The following is a 23073-nucleotide window of genomic DNA, read 5'->3' as shown; positions in this document are numbered from 1 at the left end:
TTGCACCTGCCTAGCCTTAATGTTGGCAGGAAGGTTATGGAAAGACAGTTTAAGGTCAAGTGCAATAAAATGATTTTATTTATGAATCACATAGGTCCCTGGTTACTGCAATACAGAATTTTATATTATCTTATGAATAATCTTGCTCCACAAATACGTTTGTTTTCAGTGAATGAAAAAGGCCACGTTTCATAGTTCACAGTGGGCATTTATGAGCAAAAATGCATCTCTTTTTCCCTTGGTAATATGTAGAGAAGACTTTGTGGTGAGATACCTGTCTGCTTGTTCTTTACAAACTGTTGAAGATAGTGTTAGTTTTTAATTTACTCGCAATCTCAGCATTCATTATCATTCTCTGAACAGCATTTGTTTGTAGAAATCAACATTAATTAAGCTTCTCAATTGAAATGAAAATACTATACAGGAATACAGTGAATGCTGACCTCCCCTTCTCCCAACCCCCACCAGCACGTCAGATGGGTTTAAGCACTTGAAGACAGAGTATAGTTCACAGAAAAAGCAAACCTAATTATAGCGTAACAATCATATGCCAGGTGAGTTGTGTTTGCTTCAAAAGAGAGATGTTAAAATGTGTCTTCATCTTGCCTAGACTACAGTCCTAGATGGAAAGGGAAGGAGCACACTGCCTGACGCTTCCTGCCATCTCTAACTTCTCTAGTTGTTGCTGTTGGCACTTGTCCATAGGCAAGGTGTTTCTGAATGACTACACTATCCCAACTAGACAAATTCAAATACTTTGTGAGTGTTGGAGTCCTGAGGTCAGGCTGGATATGTCTGGCTCAGGGTTTGCTGGTGGCAGTTATAGAGGACTCAGGCTGGTCTAGGAAAATGGATAACCCAAGGATTCCAGTCGATGGGGTTGGTTCTGGATTTCATTTGCAAGAGTATATGTCCTGTTTGGTCTGGGGGTAAGGTGGTTCCTGGAGCAGAGAGAAATGCCATGGTCTCCTGGGAGCTGCAGTTTGGAACCTGAGTTTGCCCTGGGTCTTGTATGGCTCCTCCAGATTTCTGGAAAGCCCCCAAGTAAGGTTTAGCCCAATCAATTGGTGACTTGACTCCAAATGGAAATAGAGCAGACTGGTGAATTCAAGGATGTGCACATTGGTTTGTTGTTTTCAGTTCTGTGATTTACGCTATTTCTTTACTAGACTTTTTTCATTTAGGCTGGGCAGCTCTTCTCCCTCCCACTATAAGGAATGCCAAGTTAGCAGTGACTGTTCCGTCTTATATTAATTAATGTAGTGTGTTTTGTGGCTGATGTCCCAAATGCCTTTATATCTTATGGTATGTGTGGAGTCCTGTTAACGCTGCTTAAAACACATGAGATCTTATGAATAGCCAACAAGACCGTGCCCCTTCCCCCCAGAACTGACAGCCTCATTAGGAAATAATGAATACATATGAAACAGTTAGCTCACAATAACAGCTGTGTGTGACTGCATGCTAAACTGTACTACTGATAATAAAAGATACATTCACCAGAGGAGTGAAGGAAAATGGTATGGAGAGGTAGGATGTGATTGTATGTCATGAATGGAAGAGAGAAGAGAGGCCGTTATAAGAGAACAAAATAACTTGGGTAAAGGGACAGAGATGGAAATGAAAATAGTATGTTCATGGGGGTGTAGTAGGTCGGTTTTATTAGAATGGACTGTTTGTTAGGGGAATATGTGACATAAATTGGATTAATCTGGGGGAATCAGACAATGAAGGATCTTTAAATCTGTAAGAGCATTAACACTTGATACGGAGGCAACTGAGAGTCTGGATTGTAAACCCATGGACTGTAAATTCCCTAGGGACGGGGGATTGATTTGTATGTGAGAGGTTGCAAATTGGCAGTCATGGGCCACATCTGGTCCAGACATGTGTTAAGTTTGATGTATATACTGTTGTCTCTCAGTGTTTTAAAAATTATAAGTAAACTGCCAACATTAAAAAAAATTAGGAGACTTCCTGTAACCTGGTCGAATTTCTCTCTCAGAAAATGGGAAGATGTAGTAACATTTGGGCCTGCATTGTTGGTGGTCCCTGGTGGGGACCGAGTAGCAGCTGGTTCCCCATGGCCCTTGCTGTCTCCTCCACCCAGAAGCCAAGACTCTTGTGGATGTTGTGAGGATTGCTTCGTTGTTCTCTTCCACCCAGCCCACTTACCTTACTGACATCACCTGCCCCACAGCTGGTGATGAGTGTGTCTTCTGCTCCCAGGTATAGTCTCCTGCAAATGTTTGCCTGGCCTGATATTTTTAAACAAGAGAATGGAGTGAGGTGGGTAATGTTGAAATCAGGTTAGATTATGCCTCATATCAGAGAAACTTCTCTACTGGCTAACATTTTTTGTCTTATTCTTTTTGATGTATCAAGAAAAGTTACTTATGCAAAATGGGTGAAGGTGGTCAAAATAAGTAAGTCCTGGGGATGTAATGTACAGCATGGTGACTATAGTTAATAATATTGTATTGTATATTTGATAATTGCTAAGACAGTAGATCTTAAAAGCTCTCATCACAAGAACTATATGTGGTAACTATATGTGGTAATGGATGTTAACTACACTTATGATGATCATTGCACAATATGCAGGTTTCCCCTGCTATCCGAAACTAGAGTGTTCCTGTGAATCCTTTCAAGAGCCGAAGTGGCATAAAGTGAAGAAGCAAGTACCATTAATTTATATGGGAAAAATTTTTGAGCATTCCAAGATCCAAAAAATAACCTACCAAAATAAATTGAGATGAAGCACAGATGCTCACAGACACAGTTAAGAGCTATGGCGACTTGATGCTGAGATACTGAGTGTAGTTCCCGGGGAAGGAACATGGCAGCGCCACTCCTGCTCCTTGGGGATGTATCCTGCCTCTATAAAGGCTTGCTGCAAAAGAAACGCTGAACGTGGGGCCAGCCCCATGGCTGAGCGCTTAAGTTTCTGTGCTCTGCTTTGGCGGCCCGTGGTTTCGTGGATTTGGATCCTCGGCGCGGACCTGGCACCCATCATCTAGGCCGTGCTGAGATGGTGTCCCACATACATAGCACAACCAGAAGGACCTATAGCTAGAATATACAACTACTTACTGGGGGTCCTTGGGGAGAAGGAAAAAAAGAAGATTGGAAACAGACGTTAGCTCAGGTGCCAATCTTTAAAAAAACCAAAAATTCTGACCGCTATTTTCACTTTTCACCATTTTTTGTAAAAGCAAAAATCCTCTTCAGATTTCTTTCTGTTAGGGAAAACAGGTACTAACGTAGTTCTTTCGTAAGAGTGAAGTTGTGGAAAGCGAACTTTTGGATAGTAGGGGAAACCTTTATATGTATATACGATCTTTATGTTGTACACCTGAAACTAATATAATGTTATATGTCAAGTATATCTCGTTAAAAAAAAAGTTACTTAAATCAGTTTTTATGAACATGTTTGAATTTGACCCCACAGTAGAACTAGGCTTTTTGAGAGACTGAAGTTATATTAATGAATACTTTAATAATTTGGTGGAACTTTTCTGAGATAAAGAATAAAAGAAGGAACACCAGGAGTAAGAAACCCTTATTGTGTCCTGATTTTCCCTAAGAGAGGAACATTTTTTATGCCTCATTTTGCCTTCCAGCAAGACACCTGTGGTGTTATACTTCCTTTCTGAGTGAAGTTGAGGCCCTGACCATCCCAGGAAGAGGTGTTTGTTGATGGGACTCATGACTAGAAGAACAAGCTGAAAGAGGTCCACTTGGCTGGGAAATGCACGCTTGCCTGAGAAAGCAGCTGATCACAATTCCTCCACGCCCACCCGTTAACCTTTATAATCAGTAAAGGAAACAGAAACAATAGCAGAAACACTTCTATTCTAGAAAAGTGCTCCCTGTTTTCATTTTGCGAACTACTTCTATTTCCCTTCAGTAGTTGCTGAAGGCTGAGTTGGGATAAAGCCCGACTCTGTGCAGGTAGAGTGGCTTGGAAGGCAGATCTTTGGAAAGAAAGGGGAGGGCTTTAGAAGGCTGAGAGTGGAGCTCGGGTTATAGGATTATGGAAGGAGGACCATAGACATTTTCTATTCCAACCCCCTTTTTTCTTAGCTGAGAAAAACTGTCGTCCACAAAGCAAGGTGATGAGTCCAGGGGACATCCAGGTACTTATGTGACACAGCTGTTCTCCTAACCCCCAATTCATTCCTCCTTTTGATGAGCTATGTGCACATTTAGAAAGGAGAAAAGTGTAAAAGAGACACATGCCCATACTGATGGGCAGTCAAGGAGATCCTTCAAATTGATGTAGTAGAGGACCAGGGCTGCAGGACAAATCCAGCAGGCATGTCCCATTGGTTAGGGGAAAGGTGGCAGCTTTTTCTTGGTCTCTGGCTCTGATGATCCATCTCAGGTCAACTAAGGATGCCAAAGGCATGCTGTCTTCATTCATCTGTTCACTGACCCTTTCATCTCCTTCCCTTCCTTCTGTCGACCTACTTGTGATAATCAGATGCAGGGGGAACAACAAGAGTGACAGTCAAATGTATCTACCTCTGGAAGCTGTCCCCTCCTGCCTGACTTTGCCTGAGCTCATACCTTCATTCTCTCTCCCAAGACCCTGGTGACTCAGTGTTGTCTGAAAACCCACAGCATTTGTGTCACCAGGGGCCTAGTTAGAAATCCAGAATCCTGGACTCCACCCAGACCAACTGGATTATAGTCTGCACTTTAGCACAGTTGCCAGGTGATGAGTATGGACATCCAAGTTGAGATATGCTGTCCTAGATGGTTGCCCCGCTCCCAAAAGGCGCATCTGTTCTTCAGTCCATTCTGAACATCAACCAGAGTTCTGGTTTGAAAATAAATCCAGCTATGTTAGTTCCTTGCCTAAAATCCTTGCTTGGCTCTGCCTTTCTTACCAGACACAAGACCCTTTGCAGTCTAGCCCCTACTTGACTTCCCTGCAGCACTAGTTCTTGCATTGAACGTCACTTCTTGAGTGCTCTTCTCCCCTCACCCACTTGACTCAACTCCTATGCTTGCTTTAAGGCTGTGCTCAGACTTCCTTCTCTAAGGTGTCATGCCATATCCGGGCTCACGTGCCGATTTCTCTGATGGTTTTTCTGTTGCCTGTTGTCCATATGGTCCTCAGGGCATGCTATGATCCTAGCACGGGTGCCAGGCACAAGCAGGTTCTCAGTATGTGTGTGTGAGCTGAATGAACAGCAGTGGAAAAGGGTGCCAGGAGGCCTCAGCTCAACAGGAATATTATTCTGTAGGTTAACAGGCTGCTTTGGTGATATAATAATAGTTATACATTAAGAGGGCTATTTAAAAAAGAGCCACAGCTGTGGTTCCCTTTCAGACCTTGAGTCGAACACTAGGTTTTCAGCAAGAAAAGTTTGCAAATCACTGATGTTTTGTATTCCTTTACTTGGGAAGCTGCCTGTGCCTTTAAAATGCTTCTGGAGAAGAATCTTCTACAACAGTACTTGGTGACATGGGCCTGTGTTTCATAAATACTAGTCTAAGTGGCCAAACAAGCTAGGCAAAGCCCCTGTCCTCTGATATCTGAGGCCCCCACCACCCTTCAGATTCTGGTAAGCTCTTTAAAAATGTCTTACCTCCTACTGTGGTCTAAACCTGTTCTTTGTGATTTTCCGTTTTAGAAATAGAAACTTGGACTCTCAGGCCTCAAGGGAAGGAAAGGAACTCCTACTCTCTACTCTCAAAGCTTTAAAGGCTATGGTTGAAATGTAGTCAGATGTGGCTGGCTGGAATTCAGGGGATGGGGGAAGGAAAGGAAGAGTGAAGGGCCCTGAGTTCCCTTGGAGGTCTTAGTCGAGCGTTTCTGTGTTGATATCAGATGCTGCGGTGTTTGAGGGAGCACAGAGGCAGAACGTGGAAGGGCTGGATGCAAACAGAAGCATATGTACTCCCAGGAAATGTGAGTAAACGCAATAGTTGTTAAGTTGAATTACTTTCTTAAAGAGTGGAGTTCACCATATAATAATTTTCAGGATTTAAAAAACAAAAGCAGTTCTTAAACAAGAAACTAAAGATTTGTTCTAACAAGCATGTTTAGGTGCTTTTTTGTCTTCTTCATTTTAGGGAAAATAATCTTTCATGATGAGGTTATATTGCTATCTGGCCTTTAAAATAACTCATGGTAAGACATTAGGCCAACCCCTAAGCACTGACTTCACTATCGCCACTGTGTCTTCTGGGTTCAGTTGACTGTAGCACAGGCACACAGAGTGTCACCTCAGACAAGGTGCTCTCTGGCAAGTGTCTACACATAGGGCTAGAATGCCATGTTCAATGTTTTTGCTATGGTTATTGATTTCCATTTTAAATGAGTCTGACATATAACCATGTAACTGTAATTTGGAAAATCAAATTAGGCTTTCTTATTCTCATTAGGGAATTATTGCTCTGGCAAAGAAGGGAATCATATAGTAACTTAGAGCAAATTAGTTAAAACTACTAAAAATATTTGAAATACACTATTGTGTAAAACTTCAATATTTTCAAATTTTTCCTCTTAGTTAAGAACATCCTGAATAGAACTTCATAATGTGAAAGAACACTTTTAAAGTTAAATTTGGACCATGGTGACACATGTCAGAAACAGATAACGTGAAATAGAACATAGAAAGTCACTCCAGCCACACATATACCCATGTCCCTCCCATTCAAGCTGTCACCGATGTCAGCCAGAGAGATGTGGCCAGAGTTAGCATTTAAGAAAGAACATATAATGATCACCTAAGCAAAATTTCAGCGTTCTGGTAAAGCCTGATCAATCTTCCCAGGAGATCTAAACTGGAAGCCGTGAATGCATGTGTCTTAGGGCCATAGACAGACATGCCAGTGTGGGCTGAAGAGTGGCTTTAGTTTGATACTGACTGACATATAGCTGTCTGCCCGTCACCTTCTACAGTTATCCCAGATGGGTGAAATCTCTGTCTCTATTGAGAGTGAGCCTGCCAGGGGGAAGTAGCCTAGTTGTGGGAGTGTCGATGAGGAGACTGTTTGGGAGTGGAGAGAGGTGCAGAGGAGGCATCTCCCTCTGCTCTGCCTCAGCTCTCTCTCACCTCAAGGCCTCTAACTCCGTGACTGCTTTCTAGGCAGATGGGGTGATTCAGGCTCAAACCTGAGGAATCAAGGTTTCTGCAGGTGGAGGCTGATGGTTAGACACTAACTGTTGCAGTGGCATGATTTCTTAGGGGACATGATAGGACACAGTTGAGCATGTGTCCCCATCTGCTGGGAAGAGCTCCAGTGGGCCCTCAAGCTGTGACTGCTACCCAAGGCTTGGCTCTTGTTGTCACACTTCCTGTTCCTTCCAGTCCCCTAAACCTATCCCCACTACTCATACCTCTTCCAGGTACAACCTTGTTCTATCCCCAGACACCATCATTCATTTATTCATTCATTCAACAAATATTTATTAAATGCTTGCTGTTAGTCAGATCCTGTGCTGGGCAGGGAAATTCTGCAGGGCTCAGGATAGGCAAAGTCCCATCTGTCCTCCACAGCTTGCAATCTCTTCGAAGATGTGGGCAATTAGATCGGTAATTATGGGAGAGTGCTGAATAACAGGCTTCAACTTTGAGGGTCAGGAAAGGCTTCCCTGAGGAAATGACATTTAAGCTGGGACATGAAAGGTGAGTAGAGTTTGCAGATGAGGGAGTAGCATGTGGAGGGCCTACAAGAGAAGAGAAGGAGAGAGAGCGGGCAGAGCATGTACAGGGATGGGATGGGAATCAGGGGGTGGGGTTGTTACTGGAGGAGAGACAGAGTGACAGAGGTGAGGCCGAGTGAGGGCCTGCTGGACATGGCTCAAAGAAGGCTTGACTCTTGGAGTCTGCGAAGGAGAGTAAGAGGTCTCTGTGGCGGCAGGTGGAGAAGTGACAGAGGTGAGCAAGTTCAGAGTGGTAGACACTGTGCCCCAGGAGAGACAGTGGGGAGCTGGACTGTGATGAGGGCTTTGGGCCTGCTGAGAAGGGCCAGAGTGGGGCATTTCAAGGGGAGAATCAGTGCCTTTCACAACTCCCACAGTCACCGGATTCTTCGGACCCCACTTCCTACACCATAGGCAAGGTAAAGCTCTGTGGTGGGTGAGTCCAGGCAGCTCTCCTACACCACACCATTGTCTTTGGTGAACACCATTCTTCTACCTTCCCAAAACACAGATTCCTATTAGCAATGTGGTTATAAGTTCTTTTGCTTGGCAAAAATCACCCCTCTTATTGAGCAATTAGACAAGGGATTGTTTACAAGTATTTAAATATCTTAACTTTCCCACCTCCCTTCAAAAACAAAAAAAACAATTGAGTGCCAATTTGCTCAAGGGGGAAGGAGCACAAGGAGACTGAGAGTGGTTCTAGGCCAGAGGTGTCCTGTGGAGTCTAGGGCCTGTGGTGACTGCAAGGCAGTGCCTCTCCGAGACCAGCTGACTCACATGGCATGGAAAATAGTCCTTTGAGCGTGTCGATGGCTCCCAAAGGTGATGGGTGAAGAGGTCACCGCCAGGAGTTGCTTGGTGTCTGCTAGGCAGCTCGAGGTGATTAAGTGCTTGTCATCATCTCCCATGGGGGGGGCAGTGATAATTAACCTGGGCTCTGTCTGCTGGTATCAAGTCTTGGCTCCCAGTGGAAGCATCCATCTGCACCCAGTGAATGCTGAGGGATGAGTTGCAACTCTCCTTGCCTCAGTGGGCAAGGGAGGTGAGCCCTGAAGCCTGGAGGAGCAAATATGCAGCCTAATGAGATGGGGAGTTGGTTATGAAAAGAAAGGAAGGGGAGAGGAAGCTGGTAGACACTGGAGTGGAAATAGAAGAAGTCAGTTAGTTGGTACTTTAAAGGGTTTCAAATTTCTAGGTAGTAAGCAGGGATTGAAGGTAAGAGGGTGTCTTTCTGCCCTATGTAGAAGGACCTCTAGGCATTAAGATGTTTGAAAAGCAAAAATAACTGGAATGATGGGAAATCAAGGGAAGGAAGAATTACTTTTTATTTTAGAGGAGCATGTTTCAGTTATATTTTATGTATTTCCCTATCTGCAAAAGACCAAATTACTCTCCCCAAATTCTGAAACCATTTAGAGCCCTTCAAAACAATTGTGACTGTTATTTCTAATTTCAGATAAATAAACTGCCCCTCAAGTAACATGTCTTTCTGACTGTGAAAACACTAAATGGAATTCATTGCAAAGCCTGCAGATCTTCTAGGTACTTTCTAATGGTTCAGATTTTAGTTTCTTTTCAAATCAGAAGAACCAGGACACTTGACATTGCTAATAAACAATGAGTTTTGGATAACCCTTAAATGATTTTGCGCAGTTGGACCAAGCCCCCTCTCCCTCCCCCCCACCCTTCTCTCTCTCTCTGTATATATAAACCTAATACACATCTTTTTAAAGACTCATAGTAAAGAGTAATAGTTCTCCAGTACTGTTTCAAAGCTCCTTGTCTGTTTTCTGAAACAGTCATAGGTGTGTCTGTGTATCACAGAGAACATTGTTTGCCATGAAGGTGCTCATGTATTGAACACATGACTAATGGAGCAGGTTGATTGAGTAGGGAATGGACAGGACCAGAAAGAGGGAAGAGAGTGGGCTTCTCCATAGGAAAAGAAATATAAAGAACCTGGTGGAAGGAAAACTGGTTAAATATCAGTTTGTGTGATGAGGAGAAATCTTGGACTCTAGATTTTGTCCTTGAGTTTAAGGGTAGGATTGGGGAGATAGCTGGAAGTTAACGCTTAATAATATGTGAGTCCTGTATGGAGACTTTAGGTGAAAAGGTCATTTCATTCATTCATTCATTCATTCATTCATTAACAAATATTGAGCACCTACTATGTTCCAGGAACTATGAACAAAATAGACAGTACTTGCCCTCATGGAGCTTACATTTTGGTGCAAGGAGAGAGCTAAACTAAAGTGATTAGTTAAACAGTACAGTAGAAAGTGATGAGTGCTTTGGAGAAAAATAAAGGAAAGAATAGAGATCAGAAATTTCACAGGGGTTCCAATTCTAAATAGGTGGTTAGGGAAGGCCTCACTGAAGATGTGACATTTGCATGCTGACCCAAAGGCAGTAAGCCGTGCAGACCTAGAGGGAAAGGAACCTCTGGTGCAAAGACCCTGGGGCAGAGTCTGCCTTTTGTAATTGAGGTACATCAAGGAAGCAGCTGTGTTGTGGGAGAGTGAGGGGCCAGCTCATGTAGTGCTTCACAGACTACTGAAAGAAGGAGTTTTACTCTGAAGTGGGGAGGCACTAGAAGGTTCTGAAGGACATGATGTGATCTGTGTTTAAAAAGATTCATCTGGCTGCTATATTGAGAGTAGACTCCATGAGGGCAAGAATGGGAGCAGGGAAACTGAAATAATATAAGTGAGAGCTAAGGAAGAGTTTCCGTAGGGTAGTGGTTATCATGTTTGCCTCACAAGTGAGAGATGATGATGGTGGGATGGACCTACAGGGTGGTACCTGTGAAGGGGGATAAGAAGTAAGAGGTATGTTTTTTTAATTTATTTTTAATTTATTTTTTATTAAGGTTATGAAAGTTAACATCCTTGTGAAATTACAGTTGTACATCATTATTAGTCATGTTGTAGGTACACCACTTCACCCCTAGTGCCCTCCCCCCACCCCCCTTTCCCCTGGCAACCACCGATCAGTTCTCTTTGTCCATATGTTAACTACCACCTATGAGTGGAGTCATACAGAGTTCGTCTTTCTCTGTCTGGCTTATTTCACTCAACATAATACCCTCAAGGTCTATCCATGCTGTTGTGAATGGGACGACTTTGTCCTTTTTTATGGCTGAGTAGTATTCCATTGTATATGTATACCACATCTTCTTTATCCAGTCATCAGTTGCTGGGCACTTAGGTTGGTTCCATGACTTGGCTATTGTGAATAATGCTGCAATGAACATAGGGTTGCATGGAACTTTTGGAATTGCTGATTTCAGGTTCTTAGGATAGATACCCAGTAGTGGGATGGCTGGGTCATAAGGTATTTCTATTCTTAACTTTTTGAGGAATCTCCATACTGTTTTCCATAGTGACTGCACCAGTTTGCATTCCCACCAACAGTGTATGAGGGTTCCCTTTTCTCCACAGCCTCTCCAACATTTGTCACTCTTGGTTTTGGATAGTAATGGGTATGTTTTGAATGTTGAGTCAACAGGATTTGCTGTGGATCAGAAGGATCAGATGTGGGATGTGAGAGCAATAAAAAAGACAAGAGGGCTCCGAGGTTGTTGTGGCCTGAGCTCATGGAAGGATGCACTTGCCATTGACTGAGACATGGGCAATGTGGGAGTGAGTAGTTTGGGTTTGGACTTGTTAAGTTTGTGATACCTGGTGGACATCAGGTAGTGGCTGGGATGGGCAATTGCATGGAGCATCGTGTGTGTCTGGATCCCAGTGCCTGAAAGGTGAAGGGAAGTAAAGAAAGTTGATATGGGGCTGGGGCAGAGCTGGTGAAATATTTGTACAACTGTGGAGTTGTCAATGATTTCTCATGTAGTAACATGCAGAGTTTTAAAGGTGCTCACAGTTTTTATCCATAATGCTCTGATTTTCTTTCCCAAAGATTTCTTTTTTTCCCCACTTGTTTTTGTTTGCAATAATACCCTTGTTTAATGCAGGCTGGTTGGAAAAGCATTCCTCTGGCACCCTAACCCATCTCTATTCTGGGTTGCTTTTTACCCCTGCCACCCCCAGTTGGAGCAGCACATAAAAAATGTTCTTCTCCAGAAGAGAAAGGATGACCCTTTTACTTGCAAAATGATTTTGCAGCTCTGCTAATAATTTAGCATATGATTTGTTTATCGTATGCCTTCAACCCTTGTCCTAGGAATCAAAGAAATCCAGAAGATGCCAGAGATCTGCTGTCTAGCATACCTAAGGAGAAGACAGGTAGAAAGTGCATTAGTTACCAAAAGTCAAAATTGATTCAGTTTTCTCAGAAATTGATGTTTAGTCTGAATGTTTAATTTTCCCCCTGCTCCCTTTGTGCCTTTCTTCCTCTCTCTCTTCAGCAACTTACACCTTTATCTGTAGTTGCTCTGCTGGAGACAGTAATCAGGGAATGCTCTTAAGCCAGGTGGTGATCAAGTGATTGACTAGAAAAAAAATGTAGGAAGAGGGATGAAGAGGAGTCCAAATCAGTTGAAAAATCAGTCACTTCTCACAGACCTTTCTGTGTGGTGTGATAATATAGGAGAGAAGGGATCTTGGAGGGAACCTGGCCAGCTCCCTCAGTTTGAGTTTTACAGCTTGTCAGTAGCTAGGTCTTGCTGCATCTCCTTTAGCAACTTTCCTCTCCTATGTTATGATGGTGGGTGGAAACAGAAGCAAAGAGTTAGAAATGCTAGTTTGGAGACGAAAAGAATTCTCTCCCTCTAAGTCACAAAGATCTGAGAGCCTGGAGTGGAAATTTCACCCGTTAGACAGGAGAATGAGCAGCATCCTCTCTGGGCCTATGACCGGGGATCTTCACACTTTGGAAATGCCCAAAGGTACAGCAGAGGGGTGTCTCCTTCTCTCCACTTCTTTCTAACTTGAACCCTTGCTCATGTTTCGGCATGGGTTCTGTCTCTGGACTCAAACCTGGAGGGGATCTGTTGAGCCCTGTGCTCCCTGGTTCAGCATCTGACCAGACCTGCCATGACTTAGGGCTGCAGTTACTGAATGTCTCACATATCCTGAGGCTTTGAGCTTTGCCTGATGTGCCGAGAACTGAGTTTTCTACCCTTAAAACACCTTGTCCCCAGGTCCAGTCTTCCATTTTTGCTGCTGAAATCTTTGTAAAACACCTACCCTGCCCCTGCCCAGATGCACCCCTGGACCTGGGGACCATTTTAAGCCATCACTAACCCATGTGGCTGCCCAACTGCTATGTTGGGAAGGGTTCTGAGGCTGCAGCCACTAAAATGGAAAGGAGCACTGGCATTGGGTGCACCTTCTACAAGTGCGGGTGGAGGGTGTGTGGGCTCCGTGCCTCTAGTCCACCTTCCTGGCCCAGTAGTTGTGAAGAGGTAGACGAGACATGTTTGTTGAACTGAATGCCAGGTGCTATGTATATTGTATCATTTAATCTTCCCATTCTCTGTGAGGGTAGATGTTATCTCCATTTTACTGATGAGAAAACAGGGACTCAGAAAAATGAAACCACGTCCTGAAGTGACTGAGACAAGAGGTTCCTGGGGGCAGGTCCTTATCCAGGTCTTGCCCCAGCAGTGCTCATGCCCTGCCCATTCATAATGACCCCAGACTCAGCACATTTGCTTTGTCTCCTGCTGTCATGCCTGCACCGCACCCCAACCTGATCTGATGGGCTCGGATCTAGCCCTCTCCAAGCAGGCCTATAGGATATCTGCATTCTCCTTCGCTCCATTCAGTGAAGGAATTCTCAGTGAAAGTCCTAAACTGCAGGGACAGTGGAGTGAGACACAGGGCGTTGTTTTGGTAGTCAGCAGTTATCTTGTTAAGTTTTATAATTAGTCCCCACCCCCACTTCACACTCAGGGGAAGGGATCAGCAGAGGTGTGTGTTCCATCCCTGCCCTCTTCAGCCAGGGCAAAGTACTCACACCTGGTCACATCTTTGACCCCTAGCTCAGCAGGCAATTCTTGAGCAGTCCCTCTGTGCCAGAGCCTCATCCAAGCTACACAGGCCTCCACCAGCCTGGGGGTGCTGGTTCTGGCCAGAAAAGAGAAGCTTCTTGTCTGACAGCAATTAGGATGTGTCCAGGAGGGGAACCCACCCTAGTGGTGGCCTTGCCTTAGCCTCTCCCTCCGCCTCCCAGTGGATGTTGGTGGGGCCTTTGCTGAGAGATGAAAGATTCTGCAGGCATATGAGAGGAGCAGGAGATCCAGTGGTTAGAAGGAGGAAAGGTCAGAGTGGGCAAAACATGAATTTTGGGAGTAGTTTTAGAAAACAAATTTTAAGCTACGATTTTTATGTGACCTGTAGAAGACATTAAAAACACTTTCTATCTCACTGATGAACATTCTCAAGAAATTTTTTCTTTCCTATCAGAATTAAAAAGATGTAACTCCTCCTACTCCCACCCCAGGAGGGATAGTCTTTAATGCAAATATCTAACACAAGTGCTTATACCCTCTTTGATTTTTCAGATAAGTGTTACCTTATCTGATATTGATTTGGATGTTTTGGTGGCGGATTTAAATATCCTTGGTAGTTGTACAAAGTTGCTTAAGCTCAGCCTTGGATACAGCAGTATTATTAGACGTATTTTAACACTTATTGTAGAGGATTGTTCTAAAAAATTAGAATATAACTTTTACTTGTGCAGCTTTTCTGAGAATTTTGAAAGGTACATTACCCAATGGGAGTGATCTATGGTGGCACCAGCTACATATTTGGAGAAATATTTTGCAGTATGTATTTAGCCAGTATTTACCGAAGACCTATTATTTGCTAGGACTTTGCTAGATATTGGGCATCCCAAGAAGAAAAGACCAACCCTCCTTGAAGGGAGCTTATAGGCTGATGGGAAAAGTCATGAGAACAGTGAGTATTGCTAAAGTGGGGACATGTGCCAGGCACAATGAGGTCTCATCCCAGTGTCAGAATCTCCTTGCGAGAATCAAGAGGGCTTCCTGGAGGACGTGACAAAGCTTGTTGCAGGTGGTGGAGCACCACTTGACTGGCCTGGAAGCCATACCTTGCTGCCCCCTAAGAGGTCAAAACTTGGACTCTTGTAAGAGTTTGCACAGCTGGTCTACATAGATCCACTGATGGGCCTCGAGGGCACCTCGGATCTGTTTCTCACTCTGGGCTTAGTCACTTAGTGTCTTTTGTCTAGCAGCCCTTGGGATTTACTCACTGCTTATTTTTCTGGCTACCAGCGTTTGCTTCTTCAGCCTCCTCGGGACCCATGGAAACACTTCCACCGTGTATTGAGAGTGGCTGTCATTGTGCCCACCTTCTCACAGCTGACTGAAACCCCTGGGGGAGGACTCACTTTGCTCATCTCTGCTTTTGTTCTTTGGGCATCTTGCCTTGGTGTGAGGCAGTATAGCTGGGGAGTAAAAACATGGATTTGGAGTCAGGAAGGCCTGAGTTTCAATCTCAGCCCAGCAGTCCTGACCAGGAAGTCTTGGTCATATGACTGACCTAGCTGCTCCCCGGTCTCAGGTGACTTCCTGTGCAGGAAGTGCAGACAGGGATGTGTGTAGGGCATCAGTTCTGTGAATCCATGTGTGATAATGGCAGCTGCTCTTGTCTGGGTATTAACCTGTCCCAGTGTATGGTCCCAGGGTCACCTGCCCACTCACTGGATTCTCACTGCTGATCTGCTTAGGTGCTTCAATTTTAGTAATGAAATAATTTTTCCCATATGTCAGATAGTAGTGAGTCCTGTGTGATATAATTTTTATATTAATGTACTGGGATAAATAAATAATATCACCACAAGAAATAAGAACAGGAAACATCAATTGTGGTTGAAAATACAAAAAGATAAAGCCTATTAATTGCTTTAAAAGGGGCCTTTTCTCTTCTTTTCTCCTTGGTTTAGTTTTATGATAATCCAAAAGCTGCCTCTGCTGAAGTAGCAATGTATTACTGATAATTACCCATGGTTCTGGGATGCATCAGCCACTTGGAAATATCGAGAACTAAGAAGCAATCCAGGAAACTGAATTTTAACCCCGTTATCTGCTTTCCAAACACTAATAAGATGAGGCTTTGGAAACCATCTAATGAGGAAATAGTGACTAAATACACACCATTATTTCTCCAAGGGCTCTGAGTGCTGTTAGCATGGTGAATGCCGAGTATGAAAAGCACTTGCATGTTGCACACATGGGATATATGACATTGTAGGTGATTTTCACATGCAAAATAATTTTGCTGCACATTTATTTTTGGTTATTATTACTTCTTTATGACGTTTCCCCTTACTGGAGTAAAGCAGTTTTCTTTCTTCAGAGAAGTGGAAATATGCTGGCTTGGCTAATTGTGAAAACAAATAGCAAGGTACAATTTAAAGCCACCTAGAAAGGTTACCCTAATGGGTTTTGTCACATTTTTGGAAAACCCATAAATCATCTGGGAGAGATATCTGATGACATACAATTGTTCCTCCGTGTCTGTGGGGGATTGGTTCTAGGACCCTCCAAAGATACCAGATTGGAGGATGCTCAAGTCCTTGATATAAATGGTGTAGTATTTGCATATAACGTAGGCACATCCTCTTGTATACTTTGTCATCTCTAGATTACTTATAATACCTAATACAATGTAAATGCCATGTAAATAGTTGTTATACTGTATTGTTTAGGGAATAATGACAAGAAAAAAGTCTGTACATGTTCAGGACAGACACAACCACTGTGAACCTTTTGATCTGTAGTTGGTTGAATCCGCGGATGCAGAACCTGTAGATGTGGAGGGCCGATTATGTAACCAAAAGCAACCAAGGCTCATTCTACCAGGGAGAAAGAAGAAATAACACAGAGATGGCTAAAGAGAAAATGCTGCACTCACCTTGTCTCTGTTTACAAAACAGATGTTCTTTTAAGGTGTGGAAGCAAGGAAAGAGATTTCATTTTTATTTTGTCATTCTATTTTAAAATTTTTATTGAATTAGTACAGTCATGCACTGCATAATGCTGTTTTGGTCAACGAGGAACCGCATATGTGACAGTGGTCCCGTAAGATTAGTACCATACCGCCTAGGTGTGTGGCAGGCTATATCATCTAGGTTTGTGTAAGTACACTCTCTGATGTGCACATTACTACAAAATCACCTAATGATGCATTTCTCGGAATGTATCCCTGGCATTAAGTGACACATGACTATATATACGTTAGAAAAGTGCATATCAAAAACTCACTGCATTTTTTACACATTGAACACACCTGTACTAAATGGCACTGAATTGTTCACTTTAAAGTGGTTAATTTTATATTAATGTGAATTTCACCTAAAAAAAAAAGCAGCCGCAGCAGAACTCAACCAGCCACCCACATAGCTCCCTTGGGCTGCATTTTTGTTGGAAATGTAGGAGTGAAATTGCTGGGGCCAAAAGGCTTTCCCATCTCCACTCTGACCAGCAGAGTTATGAGAGCTCTGCTTGTTCCACATATTCGTCAGGCTCTTTCATTCAGCTGTTTCTGGTGGGTGGGTAGTAGTATTATATTGAAACTGTAATTTTCCTTTCCTAGATGGCTAAGTGACCTTTTCATATATTTATTGGTCATTTGAATTTTTGTAGTTCTGTTTTAAATAGAGATCTTTTTTTCCCTAGTAAAATTTCTGAGAGTGCTATCACTTCTCTTCCCCAACCATAATCCACTTCAGGAAACTTAAAGAATTTGGCCCCCATCTCCAGGAAGCATTACAAAAGGTACACTGCCCTCATTGGTGGCCTAGAGGCCCATTTGGCTAGGTTGTTCACCCTTTTCTTGTGGGATGCCTGTGGGAGGGCGTTTGAGCTGGAAGACGTCTCTGGCCCTCGCTGTTTGGTTGGGGATGCAGTCAGAAAGAAGTACAAAAGCGTGTCGGTTCAGGGAGCCCCCGTGGCTTCCTGGCAGCCACCTGGCAAGAACAAGGAGAGGGTGCCAGAGGAAGAGAGGTGGCTCCCCTGACCTGGAGAGGGGCAGTCCTGCCCTCTGTGGGCGAGAATGCTGAGACCTTCACAAAGAAGCGATCACGGCATCAACTTCATTTCTTGCTGCTGCTGCTGTTGCTCTGTTTCATTGTCAGGGTTTTTAATACCCATAGGTTGCCTGCCCACATTAATTGATTAATTGGTTAGTTTATTCTTGAATTCATCCAATAAGTGTCATTGAGCTCTTATTATATCTTCAACATTGGATATAAAACATGAAACAAAGCCCTTGCCTTCATAGAGACAAAAAATAATCAGTAAAAACATAATGTAATGTCAAGTGATTACAGGTGTGCTGGAGAAGAATGAAACAGGGAGGGGATGCAGAGTGGTGGCAGCAGATGGCTGGGAAGGTCTTCCGGAATGCAACATTTGAGCAGAGAGCTGAATCAAGTGAGGGAGTACCCATGTGGCTGGTTCATGGAAAAGCATCCAAGTGCAAGAAACAGCAGTTTGGAAGCCTGAGGCAGGAGGGACAGCACAGAGGCCACAGTGGCTGGAGCACATAAGCAAGGGGCACAGAGGTCAGAGGCCTGGTTAGGGTGTCATGGGCCTTGGTGAGAAATTTGAATTTTACTCCAAGTGAGAGGATAAGGCAGTGTAGGGCTGTGCGCCAGGAAAAATGAGCTGACTGGGGTTTTTAAAGGCTAACCCTGGCTACCTCATGGAAGAGACACCATCTGACTCTTTGGGTCCAGCACAGCTGCCCCACTCCAAGCTCACCCTTTCCCAAGACTGTCAAGGACTTCCAGAGATGGCTTCGCCCTGTTTGTCCCACTTGCCTCCCCATCTGCCATCTGGCCTTGTGTGTCATTGCTCTTGCTTCAAGTTTCTGCTCTTGGGTCCTTGTCCCTATCTCCACACCCTGGTGGTGAGAGGATCCCTGGGCAGAGCTGGAGCAGGACCTGCTAAAGAAGAGCTGACACTTCCTTTAGTGCTCTCTCTCAGAGGGCCCTCTGTGCTCTCCACAGTGCTGTTTTGAAGGGGAGAGGAGCAAGATTGAAATATGCCCTGAGTGTTGTAGGGGCTTGAAATCTATCTAGTCTTTCTCTCTGCCACCCGTCCATGTGCCTTTCTGAGCTACATAAACCACGTGAGAACTACACTGACAGCAATTTCCGATTAACCAGCAGAAGACATACATTGTCAAGCACCTTCTCTGGATGTGTGAGGGGTATGAGGCCTCTGGAGACACTTAATTGGTGTTTGTCTCTAGGCATTTTTGGTTGTAACAGAATCATCCTTCTTTTTCATCATGTAGGACTCATCAGTATGTACTTGATCTCATGCCCTCTCTCCTGTTCTGCAGATGCACATAGCACACGTACACACTCACATGTGAACACTCACATGTGAGCACTGATGCTCTGTTACATCCATAGTAGGTACACAGATTGAAAATATTCGTCAGGACTCATAAGTCAAAGTACTTACATTCCCTGAGCAGCGCAGCCTGGATAGAGGCTCCCTTGCCAGGTGTTCCTAACACAAACAGGCATATAATTGGGTCGTAGCAACAGTCTTTTCCAACATGTGGGTCAGAGTCACATCTCTGCTAAACACCTTTGCTGCATTCAAATACCCCTAGGGTCTGTCTACTTCTTTTAACATGAGTGACTTATAGGAACCTGGAATAGAAGAGGAAGGGAGGGGGGATTGTTTACCAGGCATGACAGAAAATGGCTAAAAGATGAATAAAAGTTACCTATATCTCTTTTCCTTCTGGAAATAGCTCTTGATAAAAGTGAATAAAATCCAGATCTTCTCCACTCAGAAGAGATGTGGCAAAGTGAAGTGAATGCTTGTCCTAAACCTCCATAATAGTTAGAAAACTGTGATTAGTTCTTCAGAGACCAGGAGACTCCTGTCTTGGATACACCATCTACCCTAAGTGCTGATGGCCAGTTACCATTATGGATAATGTATCCAAAATGACTTGCTATGACCTAATGTGGTCTAGTGATTATATTCCCTTAAGCTTTGTTTATAACTTTGTTACCAAGTATTATGAAATGATAGCAATTGAAATTGAATATTTTTTCACTTCATGTATCCTTTTGTGAAATTTTTATTTCAAACTATTATAGACCAAGTAAAGAATTTACATCGGTGTGTTCAGTTTCTGAAAACTGTAACTTGTGATATGTGTGCTTTTTTATATGCATATTACACCTCAATAAAAAATTTAAAATACAGCCCAAAACTCTCTTAAGCCCTACCTCATCTTATGGTTTATAGAAATTTCCATGGGAAGTTTTTTATAGTGTTTTCCAGAAAGGAAAAAAAGGAATGTTAAACACAAAAAGTGAACTTTCCGCCATCCCCCTGACAAGTGTGGCCTTGATCACTGGAGGGTGTTTTGCCGTCTGGGCTGGCTGGAGCAGTCCTTGGAAGCACTGAGTGTGTGCAGATGAGGGTCTGCCCAATACAGGCCCTCTGGGCCACGTGAGGGGAGGAAGCCAGAATGTGAGGCAGGACTGAGGCAGAACCTCTCTTTTGTAATGTCGTGAATGGGAAGTGCTTCCCCTCCCTAGAATTGAAATAGACTCGTCCGGCAGTGCTTCTCTCCTCAGAGGATGTGAAATAGTGAGTTTGGGTTCTTTTTGCAACCTAGGAGTTTACCAGATGTTGGCCGTGCCAGAGATTGCAGTCTTTGGCACAGGGCGGGGAGAGGCAGACTGAAGGCTCCTATACTACCTTCCCTTTAAATAATCTGTTTCCTCTCTCTAATGACGATGTTCTGTGACTCTATCCTGAATCTCTTGGAGGTTGAAAATTGGCAGCAGAGTGAATCCCTGGGCTGCAAGAGGGATTTAGTTGGACACAGTGGGGGGCCAGTGCATCTCTGATCCTCTTCGTGGGATAGGGGGCCACTTTGCTGTCGTTTAGAACCACCCTTATGGAAGAGGCAGTGGACTCTATTCAGCCTGCTACATGCCATGCAGAGTCCTTCGTAGTTAATGATGAGGGGTTGAGATGTGTTGCATTTACATGAGAGTGTTTTCTAAATAATTTATTATAAATGTCTACCTGTAAGGCAACTGGGATAATTAAAACATCCCAAGAATTATTTTTTCTGTCTGGAGCTGATAAGCTCTGGAACCCAAGTTTGGTGGCCAGCGGTCACTGGCTGTGTTACTGAATGCATCCATCATGCTCAGTCTACAGACTTGTGTGTTTGTTTCCAGCTTAAAGACAGAGACTTTTGGAGAGATGCCCTAAGATAGACACATTTAAAGTTGAATGACAATAAATTTCACTGATCACTTTTTAAGAAACTATCTATTTGAAATAATCAATTGCTGGCACCATTGACTCTACTTTGTGTCTGTTTCCTTTAAAGATATGTAGTGTTGGTAAGTGTAATTTAGTAACCTGTAGTTAAGATGCTAACGTTTGATTTTATAGCAAGAGAAGCACTTGAGTGTGGCAAGGCTGTTTGTATGTAAGCAGTAATAAAGTTAATGTCAGGTTGCCCAGAGGTGAGTTTTATGCCCATTTTACAGACAAAGAATAAGATCTAGAGCCAGAGGCCAAGAAAACAGATCTCTTGTTTCTCAACCCAGTACTTTTCCCACTAGGCGACAGTGTGAAGCTCTGTGCCTTGTCATGCCAAAGCTTTGCACGTTGGTGCTATTGGGTCACTGAAATTGCAGAATTCCATAAAGAGGCTTGGATTAATCACTGAAGGAGAAGTAGAAGTGTTTTTATCATCACTTCATGGATGATTGTTAAGCTTGCTTTATTGTATTTAGCACTGTAATACTATATTTTATGGATATAATTAATACAGTATAGGTCATTTATGTTGCTTTCATGTAATTTTTGCCCACCATTCATTGTTGGTCCACGACAAAGCTAATAAAGATAGATAAGTGTCTAGGCAGGAGTTGAAAATGCAGCTTGTCATTCTTTAAGACCTGTGCCACCATAGACCAAGTCTGGCCAGAAATAGGTCATGTTTATGTTCCTTGAATGATCAGGATGGGCTTGAGATCATAAGGTGACACTCTCAGGACTTAGAAGTACAGAAGTGTATATGCGAGTGGCCTGTTGTCAGGATTCTCAATGACCCAGGCATTCAGGAAGGTGAATCTTGGTATTTCCCTTCCATGTTCCTGGGCTCTTGATGGAATCTTGGCTTTCTGAGAAGGTTTCCTCTGGTTCCAAGTTGCCTCTGCCTGAAGTGATGTCCTTTCCCTGCCCAGGATTTTGCTTGTTCCCTTTGCCTTGCTGTAAAGGTATAAATCATGTGAAATGTCTGTTTTATATAACAAAAGCGATTATCCTTCCCTCCATGTCCTAATCCCAGCTTGCTCCTGTTTATTCACTCCTCTTATAATCTGTCAGGAAGAAGTGGCTCCTTAGGCAAACTGTCCTTGGCCCAGCAGGACAGTCCGCCTCCCTGAAGAGGACACAGTATATGGCTAAGGGACATTGTCCAAACTTACCCAGGAGTGGGGTCTCCAAAGACCAGGGCAGCCTTGGGAAGGTTGTCCTAGGACCTTAGATTTTTTCCAGGGAGATCTTGGGCGTAGTGGCTTGACCCTCCTGTGAGCCCCCCTGTGCAGAGCCCACCTGATTGACACCTGAGATGGGTGCATGCCCAGAATCCAGAGACTGAAGAATGTCCTGCAGCGGTCTTGCCATTCCCCAAAAGCCTGTGCCTTCTGGTCGATGCTGAAGTGCCTGAACCATCTAGATGCTCCATAGTAGCAACAGGTCAGGCCACAGTCCCACCTTCCTTATTTCTTCCATCCACATAGCTCCCATTCTCCTGCTTTCTCTCAATGTCTCTGCCCTGCCAAAAGGGTATAGTAAATAGAGGGGAATCCTGAAACATAAACCTGTCTTCTAAATACCTTGACATCTTGCCCACAACCCATAAACTTAATTGTTTTAAACAATTTTAAAACCATTTTCTGCAAGTCCACCACTGCTGGGAGTGTGCCTGCTCTTTGTCTGAAGGCCAGTCCTGACACTCTGGTTTTCCTTTTCAATTGTTTGAATTTTTCCTTTTTTTTTTTGCACAAAAGTGTTCTGTGTAAAACATTTTGAAGTTTATTTTTATGTTTTTGTTAGACCATGGAGTCAGCTTTTAGGACTAGAAAAAATTAAGAGAAAATTTAGATCTTCAGAAGTGTTAGTCACTAAAAGTAACTTATGTAGAAAGAAAGCGTTTTTCCTCTTTTTGCACTGTACGCCCCCTACTGCTTCTGACTTTGGTGTCCCTAATGTTCTGAGAAGAAATGTATTCTTAGTTGGGAATTGCTTGGAATGCTTTGGAAATATTTTCCAAGTATTTGAATAGTATCCTTTCATTAAGTCATAGAACACTTTGCCTGGCTCATAACATAAGAGCTTTTCTTCTTTAAGCAAGAAACTGAGGGAGGCCAAGATTCAGTGGTTTTCCACGTGCTGCACCAGGAAGTCTCAG

General features: G+C 43.5%; 1 protein-coding gene across 46 annotated transcripts in view; it reads left to right on the top strand.

The window, feature by feature from the left end:
• The window catches only part of LDLRAD4 (low density lipoprotein receptor class A domain containing 4), a 427148-nt gene that overhangs the window by 262644 nt on the left and 141431 nt on the right, over positions 1–23073 (top strand). For 12 of the 46 annotated variants that reach the window (XM_070629510.1, XM_070629512.1, XM_070629513.1 and 9 more), the window contains one exon: positions 5843–5923. The exons of the other annotated variants lie outside the window; for them this stretch is intronic. In XM_070629510.1, the coding sequence (XP_070485611.1) occupies positions 5843–5923 (81 nt within the window). The remainder of the gene's footprint in view (positions 1–5842; positions 5924–23073) is intronic. 46 annotated transcript variants of the gene reach the window in all.

This window comes from Equus przewalskii, chromosome 7 (assembly GCF_037783145.1).
Source record: "Equus przewalskii isolate Varuska chromosome 7, EquPr2, whole genome shotgun sequence".
In the NCBI taxonomy this organism is placed as follows: Eukaryota; Metazoa; Chordata; class Mammalia; order Perissodactyla; family Equidae; genus Equus; species Equus przewalskii.
The sequence above is the reverse complement of the archived record's forward strand: the minus strand, read 5'-3'. Positions and strand labels throughout refer to the sequence as shown.